This window comes from Phoca vitulina, unplaced genomic scaffold (assembly GCF_004348235.1).
Source record: "Phoca vitulina isolate PV1807 unplaced genomic scaffold, GSC_HSeal_1.0 scaffold35, whole genome shotgun sequence".
Lineage (NCBI taxonomy): Eukaryota > Metazoa > Chordata > Mammalia > Carnivora > Phocidae > Phoca > Phoca vitulina.
Window position 1 is genome coordinate 9,536,969 of NW_022589738.1, and position 13,520 is coordinate 9,550,488.

General features: G+C 34.8%; 1 protein-coding gene across 1 annotated transcript in view; it reads left to right on the plus strand.

Annotated features, from left to right (window-relative positions):
- The window catches only part of CFAP47 (cilia and flagella associated protein 47), a 453,685-nt gene that overhangs the window by 68,465 nt on the left and 371,700 nt on the right, over positions 1-13,520 (plus strand). The window contains exons 16-19 of the mRNA XM_032426488.1: positions 2,992-3,122; positions 5,860-5,982; positions 7,219-7,350; positions 10,120-10,197. Coding sequence (XP_032282379.1) covers positions 2,992-3,122; positions 5,860-5,982; positions 7,219-7,350; positions 10,120-10,197 — 464 coding nt within the window. The remainder of the gene's footprint in view (positions 1-2,991; positions 3,123-5,859; positions 5,983-7,218; positions 7,351-10,119; positions 10,198-13,520) is intronic.

A 13,520-nucleotide genomic window follows, 5' to 3' on the forward strand; every position in this document is an offset into this window, starting at 1 on the left:
GTGCCCTGCTTACTTCTCTCTGTTTTTCCCTCCCTCCTTCCTTCCCCACGCTCTTCCCTTCTTCCTTCCCCTTCTTCCCTCTTTATTTCTAATTTAGGAATATTCATCATTTGGGATCTAAATAGACTATATTTCAGATCACACAGAAGTACTGGTTTGTAGAAATCTTGCCATAGGTCTATATTCTTGTGAGTATCGGTCATTTCCAAATCATGATTTTTGTGTAAGTCTACCGGTGTTTGTAACAGGGAGTGTTACAAACCAGCTTCAGTATTAATTTAAATTCACTTAATTGTAGTATGGATATATTCGTGGGTCTATATGGTGGTAAAGTAGTACTGTACCTTCATTAGGGTTGGAAGTCATTGATATAGCCATATTTAATCTTTTTATTAACATGTATTGATTTAACAAATCCCAGATTATCATTTATTAAGCATCCAAGTTATACTTCCATCAATATCTGGCAGATTCATTTTACCAGGCTCTTTTTTTTGTTATTAATACTGGTAAGGCTGAGTCCTGCCTCGGTACTAGAGAAAAACTGAGTGAATAATCAGGGAAGGGAGAGAAAATATTTCTGCACATTTCAGAGATTCTGGATAAACCTTTTCTAGTTGTTCTGAACAGTCATCACATTGTGGTAGTTATATTATCTGTATTCTTCATAGGTTTGATTAAGCACATGATAAGGCATCGAGCGTGTCTGGAAAGTATAGTGCTTGGCTCTTTTCCTTGTATTTGTCCATCCTAACCAGGGCTGAATGGGTAGGACTTTCCCCTTTTGCCTGCCTTGGAAATGTAGTGATGATGCTTGACTTGACAAAAGAGAAGTGGAGTTATAATATTATGAACTAGAACACTGGTTATGCTTCTCGTAATTGTGAGAATTCTTATTTTTACAGGGGTCATTTTAGTGTTTCAGTTTCTTTGGTGGTTCATAACATCTGCTACATTTTTCAATCAAAGCACAAAACACAAAGACATTTAATTCCAAATACAATGTTTTTGAGTAATACCGTTAGGCTTTAAGTACTTTTGAATTTTTTAGAACACAAATAATAAAGTACTCAAATCTATTTCATATAGCATTGAAGAAAGTGTGCATAATTTATATTATATACATGGGTTTTTCTTATGTCATCTTCCTTTTATTGCTCTGAATGTTCATATAATAATTAATTTTTTTTGCCTCTTTGTTAAAACAGAAAATAACTTTTTCTTATGTTATTTTTCTTATATCCCTTTTGCGATATTGGTTTTACATCCTGAATAATATGTTTAATCCTGTCACTGTCTATATCTTTGTAAACTAAAGTGAATAGTTCTAAATTAAATTTTATGTTGTGATTGTGCTTTCTCTCTGAGGTGTGATGTATTTTGGATTTGGGTTTGGGTCCTGGATATTGTAGGGGGGCGAGTGTAAGAGTGGGATTGATGTTCCCTAAGATAGAATTGGGCTTCTAATTTGACTTTTTCATTAGGTACTGTTCATGTTTGTGCTTGTGTTTTTATCCATGTTGTCTTTAATCTTACTGAACTCTCGAGTCTGCTCAATCCTCACACTTGTCTTCAAGCAGTTCACTCTCACTGTCTTCCAGTAAGACACCCTTGGCCATGTCTAGTACCTGCCAATCTTTATAGATCGCATCAGGACCTACTTTGTCAAAGTTACTTCCAATCAGCCTTTTTGACACACCACTCTCTTCCAGCGTGGTCACTTCACTTTTATATTCCCCCAGGCTTTGTCCTCCTATAGCTTCTGCTCATTTTTCACAATTCAAATGCCATCTTCTTATAATGAAGTTTCCTCCACTTTCTTGGGCTAATTTAGGCTTCCCCTACCTGCTCCCACTGTGTATTTGTTATGTCATCTATAATTATTTGTTCATATCCATATCCTATTGTAATAGATATTGCTAAGCCCATATCTGATACCCATTCCCTTTTCCAAGAGGACCCTCATTTTGTTGGGGGAGCAACATTCATATCTAGAAATCTCTTTTCCCCAGCTTTTCTTGCTAATGAGGTATGGACAGAAGTTTCTTTTAGCTCCATCTTCCTTCGTACCAGGCACTGTTTGAAGTACTTCTTCATGTATTAGCTCCTTTAATCCCTACTACAATTCTCTGAGTTACATAGAACTGTTATCCCCGTTTATGTCTAAGGAGGCTGTGTGACATATGTTAAGTAAATTGTCCAAGGTCTCAGGTAGTAAATGGCAGAGCTGAAATTGGACCAGGGGTTCCGACCCTAGAATTTGTGCTTTTTTAACCACGACACTATGACACCTTTCTACATGGAGGAAAGCTACATAGTAAAGAACAGTAGTATAGGAAGCTAGAGGGATCATTTCTCTGTGAAGGCGTCGTCAGCCTGCTAAGGCAGCCATGGAGTACCGATCTGTGGACTTCTGATGGCCTAAGATGAATAGAATTTCTAAGTCATTCTTTCCATCAAGTATTATTTTCTTACTCCAAAGGAAATGATGAATTTAAACAGATGAAGCAGCTCATACCAAATGTGCCTGATACCTCCTGGGTTCTCAATACATTTGAATTATAGAAATCTGTTAATTACTAATAGCTACATCAGAGGTGATATCTCTAGGGATGTGAACAAATTTAAAAACAATAAAGCCTCTGGTAATTGTAATTCCTTCCTCTGAAAACCGAATGAGTGTATTAACATAACTATTTCAGTGTTGGGAAGCATATGAAGGGGACATTTTGCTAAATATTGGCATTCTTTTTGTCAAATATTTTGATCTGCCTAATAAAATTGGAAAATAAAGTATGCATTTTAGATTTTAATTGAACTCTATAGGTCTATACTCATTTGATAATCTCTCATGCAGCATTTCTGTATATTTTGAGTTTAAATAATTTGTTAGATAATGTAATTATATTTTTATGCCACCTCTTATTTTGGATATTAAAATGAATATAATTAAAATGTGGTCAATGTCTGTTTTTTCTAAATTCTCTGTAGGCACGGTTGAACCATACTCTTCATTGGAATGTGAAGTAACATGGCTGCCAGGTTTCAGTTCTCCAGAAAGGGGAGAATTTGTTCTTCATGTCAATGAAGGAAACACGCTGACACTAAAATGTGTTGCACATGTAATGATTTCCTTTGGATATGATTTTTATTTTGAGGACTCTAAATTGGTTGGGTATATATATATGTGTGTGTATAGTTGAGTATATATACTATGTTAGTAAAACTGATTTTGCTTGCAATATTTAGTTAACTGAATTACCATCTTCTTGGTCCCACTTCTCTACCATAAATGAAGACTGCTAAAAAAAATGTGTTGTGTTACCTAGAATTAATTCACAAATCCAAGATTGTTGTGCCAACAATACTAGATTGTCGTTAGAGCCTCTATAAACATACAGTACCATGGGGGCCACTTGAAATTAAATGATTTCATTAACAGAAACCAAAGAAAATAGAGAAAATTGTATTTTTGTCCTATTATATTGCATTGTTAGAATTCTAGTGGTAATTAATAATTCAGTATGAAATGGACCACATAATTTACATAGCAAGGAGATATGGAAAATTCTAATTTTATAGAATATACTTCGTATAATAAAAATGAGTAAAGCTAAAGCTACAATATGTAATTTTAACTTTCCTTTTGTGGTAGAGCCCAGAAGGCCTTAACTTCATGCTTCGAAATCAGCAAGAATCCTCTTCACTTGTGTACGAAATTTTCTTCCCAGCATTCTCAGTAATTTAACTAAAGCCAGTGCTGTTTTACTGAATCTCATCTCTATCTCCAGGCCATGATCATGCTTGTAAATATTTTAACTATGAAGGAGCTCATAGCCTTAAGAGAGAAGAGATTCATCCACTTTAATGATGGCAAGTACAGTCAGAAAATCAGTAGGTTCATTCCTCTGCTCCAGACTTGAAATAAGCTGGACCCTGCTGCTTTTCCTACGTTTAAATTACTTGCTATTCTTTTTAAAAATTTCTATTGAAGTATACGATACATACAAAGGATACATACTATGGCTTCTGTATCATTCAGTCTTTATAGACTGATAGCATCTTTGTAACTCACACTCAGATCAACCAGATCAAGAAGCAGAATATGACTAGCATCGCAAAAGAACCACCCTCCCCATCCACACTTCCAGGCCCTCTGTGTCTCTCCCAGAGTTATCAGTATCCTTACTTCTAAGGGCATAGATTAATTTTGGTTTTAAATTTATATAAATGTAACCAAAGCATATGTTCTCTTTTATGTCTGGCTTCTTTTGTTCATCATTAGGTTTGTGGGCTTTGTCTATTCTGATACATGTGGTGACAGAGTATTCATTCTCATTCCTGAGTAGTATTCCATTGCGTGACTATACCATCATTTTTCCATTACACAGCTGATGGGGATTTGGATTGTTTCAGATTCTTAGCTACTATAATAGTGCTTCTCTTAACATTCTTATAGCTCTATTTTGGTGAACATATGCACAGAGTTCTTTAGCTGTTACTTACATAACTGTGTTTGTCAAAGTTAGTAATATAAATTTGACCACATACTCACACCAGTGTATTTTTTTCTAACAGGCAGAAGATGAGCAATTTAGTAATTTAGACTTTGCATTAATAATAAGTATCATTAATTACTGTATGTCAGGCGGGATGCTAAATGCTATTCATGTATTATCTAATTTAATCCTTATAACAACTCTGTAAAGCTGTACTAATAACTCAGTTGATGGGTGAAGAAATGGAGGATTAGAGTGAGTGATTAACTAATACAAGTTCACACACGCACTAAATGCCCTAGGTAGAATTTATATCCAGATATGTTCGCCTCCACCATCTTTGCTGTTACCCTCAGATCAAATTTACTTTCTGTTTTCCCTACACTAAGATTGGTTAAGAATTAAAGTCCAAGATATCAGAATAATGAATTGGATTATTTTATGGGAAATTTTTGAGGTCCTTTAGGTTAATGAACTGTGAAGTGTTTCTCTTACAAAAGTAAAGCTGGAGGAACATGAAATGATTAAATACAATGTTCATTTAATGTTTGTCATTAATTTATGAAGGACTTACTTGACCATTTCGTCATCTGTTAGCTTTGTTTAGAAATTTATTGTTCCAATTACCCAAGTCATGTTCTTCAGATAATTATAAGGGTGTATTAAAACTTCCCAAGACAATAAATAATTTATCATAGATAAAGACAGCAGGGTCTGGTGTAAAGAGCACTGTATAAGGAATCGGAAAACTTGGGTTCTAGTTCCCCTTGGCTTTTTTTGCTTTCCTGTGAAATGGGAGAGGTGGATAATGTCAGCATTTTCAAAAAACTGTTCCATGATACAGTAGTTCTGTGAAGTGATTTGTGTGGGGATAAGGAGGAAGAGTCCTGCACCTAAGCAACTCGGTGAATCACAGTGAACCACCTCCCCATTCTGAGGTACGCACAGTGTGCCTTATCAGCATATTAAGCGTTAGAAGACTAATAGTAAAAACATGCCTAGATAATCTCATTTGGCACATTATTTCACATGCTGGGGGACTCTTGAACTCTTTCCTTTTGCATAGCACACAGTAACACCCTGTACATAGTTGGATAGATGATCTCTAAGATCTCCTACATGATTCTCTGTCCTGGATTTACTTCTTCCGTAGAATTGTCTTATTCCCCTTGCCTTCCTCGGTTTAGGAGTACATTTTAGATATTCCATTCTATTTTCCTTTATTTTAAGTACAACATAACATCTGATAACCCTTCATGTTTTAGAAATTTCCACGAGGCTGAAAAAATTTTAGTCATTTGGAAGGGGCTAAAAGAATATTATTTCTATTGTATCTTCTCTCTTTTCCTCTTATTATTAGCTTGGTCACACCAAGGTCATATTTTTGGAGCCAAGGATCCTCTTCAGTAATAGCCCTCAAGGTTTAACAACTTGGAGGAAAGCCATTCTTCACAACGTAGGACAAAACCATGCTTATTTCAAGGTAATGTAGAATCTTGGAATCTTATTTGGATCAGATCACATTATAATTTGAATTAATTTTTTTGCCATGATCACTGTGCTGTTAATACTTTAGTCTTTATAAATTAACTAATGCTAATATTTAGATATTTCATGTGAGACTTACCTAAGTACACTTCATCTACTTTGTCCTTTTAATTTCCCACAAAAATCATTTCTCCTTTCTTCTGTCCTTAGGCTTTCCTCTTCTTACCCCTTTTTTTCTTCCTGTCATTTTGTCTTATTGAAAAAAAGATAATTTGGAAAAAAGAGCACTGTCAAAAACATCCATTGTTGCTATTACAACTCATATTTAATGACATACTTCTCTTCTTCTCATTTTCACTCTGTCATCAGGACTGTTGTGGTAGAAACTGGGACCTAGAGCAAGATCCTTCTAAAGATACTCTATAGTTGTTGCCCCTGATTTAAATTACAGGGTGGGGGGTGTTTTAAGTGGTGATAGAACATTTTGCTGAAAAATATATTAAGATCTCCCAATAGTGACAATATATAGAGGTTAGTGTTTGAGATCTTTCATTCAAGCTTTATATCTACATGTTTTCTGCCCAAGCAAACAAATGCAGATACCTTTTTCTACTCTGTTGCTTCAAAATTAGTTCTGAAGTCTGTTTGTTCCCTCATCCCCAAAATACGTTAACCAGTTTTCCTTTAAATTGTTCTGGCTTAAAGCATGGTAGATAGTCCTAAACTAGCCCCCAAGAAACCACACCATAAATCCTTTGGTAAGTTACTTATCACTTTTTTGAAGGTCAAAATGATATCTTAGACATTAGGCTATCAAGGAAATAATAAAGAACAGGAGGTTACTTTATCATCTGCCTCCCCACTAACTTTGCTTTCAGTGTTTACTGTCAGGGAAAAGGCAAACTATCAAAGTAGTATCTAGAATTTTGTCATCTTCTCTAACAGATAATCTCATCCTTGTAAGTTTTGCTAAGTCTTGATAACGTTCCAGACAAGAAATTTCATCATCCTATTTGAATTGGATGCCGCCACTGCTGAAAGTTCTCTTTGCTGGGTTAGGGGTACAAATCCTTGTTGAAGTTTATTTGTGCGTCCGGTGTTGGAAAACATATTACAAAATCATCTCATGCCCTGTGCCCAGGGGTCCTCTCTCTGGGTTGTAGTTTGGAAGCTTTCCTATGAAAGCTTATTTAAAGGATAATGTAGCATTTCTGCAAATTTTCAATTACAGGTTTGTGACCAGAGTCTTTTGCCTACCGTTAATATTGTTCCATCACAAGGAATAATTCCTTTTGGGGGGTTAACTGTTCTCAATATCTCCTGTACACCTACTGTAGCAGAAAAATTTGATACAAGAGCAAAGGTATGTTTATGCATATATGTATTCATACCATATATATATATATATATATATATATATGTATGTATGTCTATGTGGACTTGTTTGGTTGTTTAAGAGATTTATAATAGTAAGTATAATGCTATAAAATGGTGTGTTTATTCTTAGAAAACTTGTTTTAAGGATTTCTTCTAATGGGAATGGTTTTAATGTTATGATACTAATGAGTAATTTTTTAAATTTTGGTTACTTTGTTAGCAATTGAGTTACCTCTAAAGAAATGCAGTTTTTAGAGATCTATAGAATAAGCAACCTTACCTATATAATCATGTAGAAATAGTTAGTAGAACCTGGCGAGAGGATTTGTAGAAAATATTTTTGGTGACAATTGGTAATGGAAATTTCTACTAAGATGAAATGGATACAGTTTGTCGACCTGAGGCATTTTTCACGTGAAATTAGAATGATATTTGGCATCTCTGAGTTGTGACAAGTTCTCACTAGTCACAGAGGAAAGGATGACTTTTTCATGGCATTAATTAGATATTTGATTTAATTAGATACCTTAGGAAAAATTTATCAATTTTGGAATGTTATTTCTAAATAGCTTCAATGACTATATGAATTATAGGCAAATTCTATATGGTGTTAAGATCTATATTTATAGCATGCATAGAATATTTTACTAGTTTATATTCTGGAAATTAAATAATTGAAAAGACATTACCTTGATTTTAGGGGCTTTTCTAATTGTTCACTAAATGGAATAAATAAAACAGAAGACTAGTCTCATAAATTTTATTATAAACTAGAGGAATGGAATACTCTTGATTTCCAATCTGATCATCAGCTATGTACATTTACTCACATTAAAAAATAATATGTACACTGTTATCAAATCAAAATGAATGGTTTTAGATATATCCCCCATTTTATCCTTAATTTCCCATAACAGTTCTTTTTTTTATAACAATTCTTAAATAATATGTAGCTTAATGTGATAATACCAATTTGCCCCAGATAAACAACCTAATGATTATATCTTACTTTTATGAAGAAATATGTATTGAAAGATATTTATAAATTATATATTATGGTACATGGTCTGAGATTTGGGCAGAATTTTTTTATATAATATTCTTGAAAAAATAAAAAATATGGCCAGTAAAAATAGTTTCACTAAAAGATTAATTTCTACTGTATTTTAGAAGAGTATGCTGTTTTTACAAAGCTTACCTTTTTAACATAATGTAATAAGATTCATTTATACATCCATTCCATTCAACACATATTTACTGGGCACAAGTTTTATGTTAGTTTCTGTTGTAGATTCAGTGGATGATGACTAATGGGGAGGTGGGTGAAAGCCAGCCGTGAGGAGTTGAGACTTACATATGGGATTCATCAATGAAGAACATGTCGATTTATAATTTCCTCTGAATCATTAAATTATGCTTTTTATGATTTTAGTCAAGTATTTTATTTATGTACTATATATTCTTTAAATAAAATGTGGAAATTGTATAATATGAATATAGTGATTTAGTTAATTAAATGACATGTTGTTACCTCTGAAACAAATAATGCAATATATGTTAAGGAAAAAAAAAAGAAGATAGCAGGAGGGAAGAATGAAGGGGGGGAAATCGGAGGGGTAGACGAACCATGAGAGACGATGGACTCTGAGAAACAAACTGAGGGTTCTAGAGGGGAGGGGGGTGGAAGGATGGGTTAGCCTGGTGATGGGTATTGAGGAGGGCACGTTCTGCATGGAGCACTGGGTGTTATGCACAAACAATGAATCATGGAACACTACATCTAAAACTAATGATGTAATGTATGGGGATTAACAACAATAAAAAATTAAAAAAAACATTAAAAAAATGACATGTTGCTTTCCCCAATAATTTTGAAAAAATGATAGTTTGGATGGGTTTTTTTGCCTATGAACAGTGTCACTGACTTTCTATGGAAAGAGTGAAATACACTTCTATCTCTTTCTTAGATGTATATTTAGATTTAAATCCAGACTTGATGCTCCCTGTTCTTATATAGGTAGGGCTTTCAGCGAATGCTGTTTTTGTGCTTCTGAAATTTTGCTTAGACACTTATATGTTCAGATAATCTACAGTTCTAATTTTGTAGGAATTATACAACTAAATTCTTATTTCACTATCTTAATTTTCTCAGAGGCAGTTGAGTGTTCCGGCAGTCCTTGGTTCATATTTAACCACTGCTGTTTTGAGACCATCAGGAAAAAGTTAAAATACTTAATATTGGTAACCTCACAGGATACTGAGGATTAAAAAGGAGACAATGTATTTAGCACTGTACTTGACCCATTTACTCAGCAATTTTTAGCTACTTTCATCATTATTATTATGATCATTATGGATATTAGTATCTCTATGGGAGGAAGTATGTTTGTACTCAGTTCCCTATCTGTTTTAATTTTGAATAATCCATTGAAATTAGGTAAATACAGAAGGGATACAGAGCATGGCAATAATGTGTAGTTAAATGGGTAGGACTCTGCAGTCAAATTCATAAGCTATGAACTGGTCCCATTTGTGGTGGAGGTTTTTAAGAGTTGAACACTCATTCCTCTTAGGAATATCAATTCTGCATAACAAGAAATGTGATGACAACTACCAGAATAAATCTTGTGACATTTATAATATGTTATGATTATTTAAATTCAAAAATATTGCCAAATGCCAGGTAATACTTTAGTGGTATATGAGTAGATTTTAATGTGGTTTCTACAAGGCTTTATATTTTTCTCAAAATAAGGTTGCTATTCGCCATGCAAATGTCATAGACCTTAGGATTGGTGGATCTGTTGAGATTGCTGATGTGGAAATTAATCCGGTGAGTATGTTTATATGTTAACTATTTGAGTAATCAGTTTATGAGTGTGGTGACTTTTGTTATGTGTCCCTAGTCAGCCCATTTATGTTTGAAAATATTTCATTCTGTAGTACTCTGACATGTAGAAATTAATATACGTACTATAAATATAAGTGATGAAGCAGAATATTAAATGGAGTTTTCAGAATTTACCACTGAACTTAACTTTCAGAACGCTACCAATACCATTAAAGTCATCTGTAGGCTTCATCATGATCCCACCCCTCTTAAGAGATAACCACTTTACTGAATTTTCTGATTATTCTCCCTTTACTTTTTCTAATCATCTCACCACATATGTATGAATTCCTTAACCATTCATTATTTAATTTAGTTTGTTCATTTTTGAGCTTTATGACAGACATGTGCTGTGTGTAGTCTTTGGTGAGTTACTTTAAACTGAATATTGTATTTCCAAAGTTCATCTAAGTTGTGTGTAGCTGTATTTTTTTTTTTTTTTTAATTCTCACTACTGCTTAATAGTCCATTATGTAGACCTGTTGCAATTCGGAGACTCAATCTGTTGTCCATTCAGTTGGGCATTTCTTTTTTTGTTATTACAAACACTGCAGCTGGGAACATTCATGTGCATATCTTGTGAGGTACAAATGCCAGAGTTTCCCTAGGAGTGAAGTTGCTAAGTCATAGAATACATGCATTTTTGGCTTCACAAGATAGCTTCCATATTTTCTTCTCAAGTTTCCATTGCTCCACATTCCATTGCTCCGTAAGTTGTATTGTAAGACTTAATGTTTGCCAATCTATTGAGTATAAAATGTTATCTCACTGTGGTCTTGATTTGCATTTTTTGAACTATAGTTATATTTATTTTTCAAATTATTGCTCTGGGGGCACCTGGGTGGCTCAGTCAGTTAAGTGCCTGCCTTCAGCTCAGGTCATGATCCCAGGGTCCTGGGATCGAGCCCTGCATTGGGCTCCCTGCTCAGTGGGGAGTCTGCTTCTCCCTCTGACTCTCCCCCCTCTGGCTTGTGCTCTCTCTCTTTCTCACTTACTCTCTTTCTCTGAAATAAATAAATAAAATTAAAAAAAACTAAAAGTAAAAAAAAATAAAAAAAATAAAATTATTGTTCTGAACCCTGATAGAACTTTGTTCTACAATTGATAGAATGCACACACATACTTTTTTTCCCCTGGCAAGTCTTTCAGGAATTAAATCTGGTCTCAACTACCCAAAAAACTTATCCTGGGGGCACCTGGGTGGCTCAGTCGGTTCAGCGTCTGCCTTCGGCTCAGGTCATGGTCCAGGGTCCTGGGATTGAGCCTTGTGTCGTCAGCGGTGGCTAAGCAGGGAGTCAGCTTCTCCCTCTCCTCCCCGCTTGTGCTCTCTCCCCCTATCTCTGTCTCTCTCTCAAATAAATAAATAAAATCTTTAAAAACAACAACAACAAAAAAAAAACAACTTACCGTGATCCTTCAAAGCAGGCTCATATGTCCCTCCATTGTGACATTCATAAGATGGTACAAACATCTTAAACTCTGGAACCATGTTCATCATAGCAGTTGTCATATTATTTTCAGGTTATCTGTACTTCTCTTTCTCTCTCCCACTAGTACTGCAGCACCTTGCGCCATTCTGGTGCTGAATTAAATCGAGCAAAAATGGGTGAGGCTGCCAGTGCCTCAGGGAGGGCCTCGTTCCTAGTCTGTACTTTAATGGCATCACCACGATTCTAGTGTCTGGTTTTGAGTTATAATTTTCCAGCCTTTATTTTATTTGGTATTGAAGGCATGATAACTCTAGATAGATTGACAGATACTAGGCTAGCTTGTCCAAGGCTGCTTATTCTTGGAGATTAAACCCTGTAGTATCCAAAGTGCTTTCTCCATTGCTATGGTGTTTGTCCTTGAACAATATTAGAAGTGTATTGAGAGTTTGACTATTTTATTTCCACACCCTAAAGGTCTTTGTGGCATGCTTTGTACGTTATGGTACAATTGAGTAATTTACAAGACTTTATATTCATATATATTAATATTCCCTGATGATGTTGAAATTTAAACATAGCTGCCTAAGCTGCCTTTTAAAAATAATATTCTGGCATCATCAGATATCATCAGTAAGACATTTAATAACTGTATGGCATTGAATATGTATCTTAATATGTATCTTAATAACAATTAGGACATTTTATCCAAATGTGCATATGCACAAGGCCAGAATAGTATAAGAGGAGTGATCTTTTTGCATATACAAAGTATCAAGTTTTCATTATCCATATTGGATTTTACAGGTTTCCCCTGTAGAACTGGGTTGATATTTTAAGTGAAACAAATAGTAGCCAGTTGACCTTAATGCAATATTTTCTCATGATCCTGGAGTCCCGGGCTTGAGTCCTGCATCGGGCTCCCTGCTCGGCAGGGTGTCTGCTTCTCCCTCTGACCCTACTCCATCTTGTGCTCTCTTCGCTCTCTCTGTCTCTCAAATAAATAAATAAAATAAAATCTTAAAAAAAAAGATACATTCAATAAACATTCCTTACATATATTTAAGCTAGGCATCAGGTGCTAGGGATACAAAAATGAATCAGGCCTAATGTCCACTAGGAGAGACAGATTGGTAAATAAACAGACTTTATGATGTTGTAATGGTAAGTAAGTATAAGGAACAGAAGTAGTTCTGAGCACAGTGTAATAAAATATGGTTTATCTAACTGGGATTTAAAGATACATAATATCTTATCAAGCAATTATGAGTTAGAGAAAAGCTTTCCTAACAGAAGGGACACATTGATAAAGACACAAGAGGATGAAGCATCAGGTATTGGTTGGAAAGGACAGGTCATACTGCTTGCTGAAGTATGAAGTGATTAGGGTAAGAGTGGAGCTAGGTGAGGCAGGGGAAGGTCAAGATGAGCTTTATGAGCCCTGCCAAGGAACTTGGACATTGTCCGGTAGTTGGAGGAGAATCATCACATTTTAAGATAGCAAGTGCAGATTTTCAGTTAGTTTAATTGCGACTTAGTTGTGGAGACGAGAATTGGAGAAAGTACAAATCTAGAAATGAAAGGAAAAGTGATGCGTTATTAGCTTCATACAATTACGTTAGGGATAAAGAGGTGAAGGAGGCAGAATAAATGGGATTTGGTAACTGATTAAGTATAGGAGGTAGGGGAGAGGAAGGAAAATGTGACCAGTTTTTTTTAGAGTACAGTAGTTAATAATGTCCTTGATGAAAAATAGCAGTATACATTTTTTATCGAGGTATAATTGACATATAACATGTTCATTTTAGATATACCAAATAATGATTCGATTATCTGTAT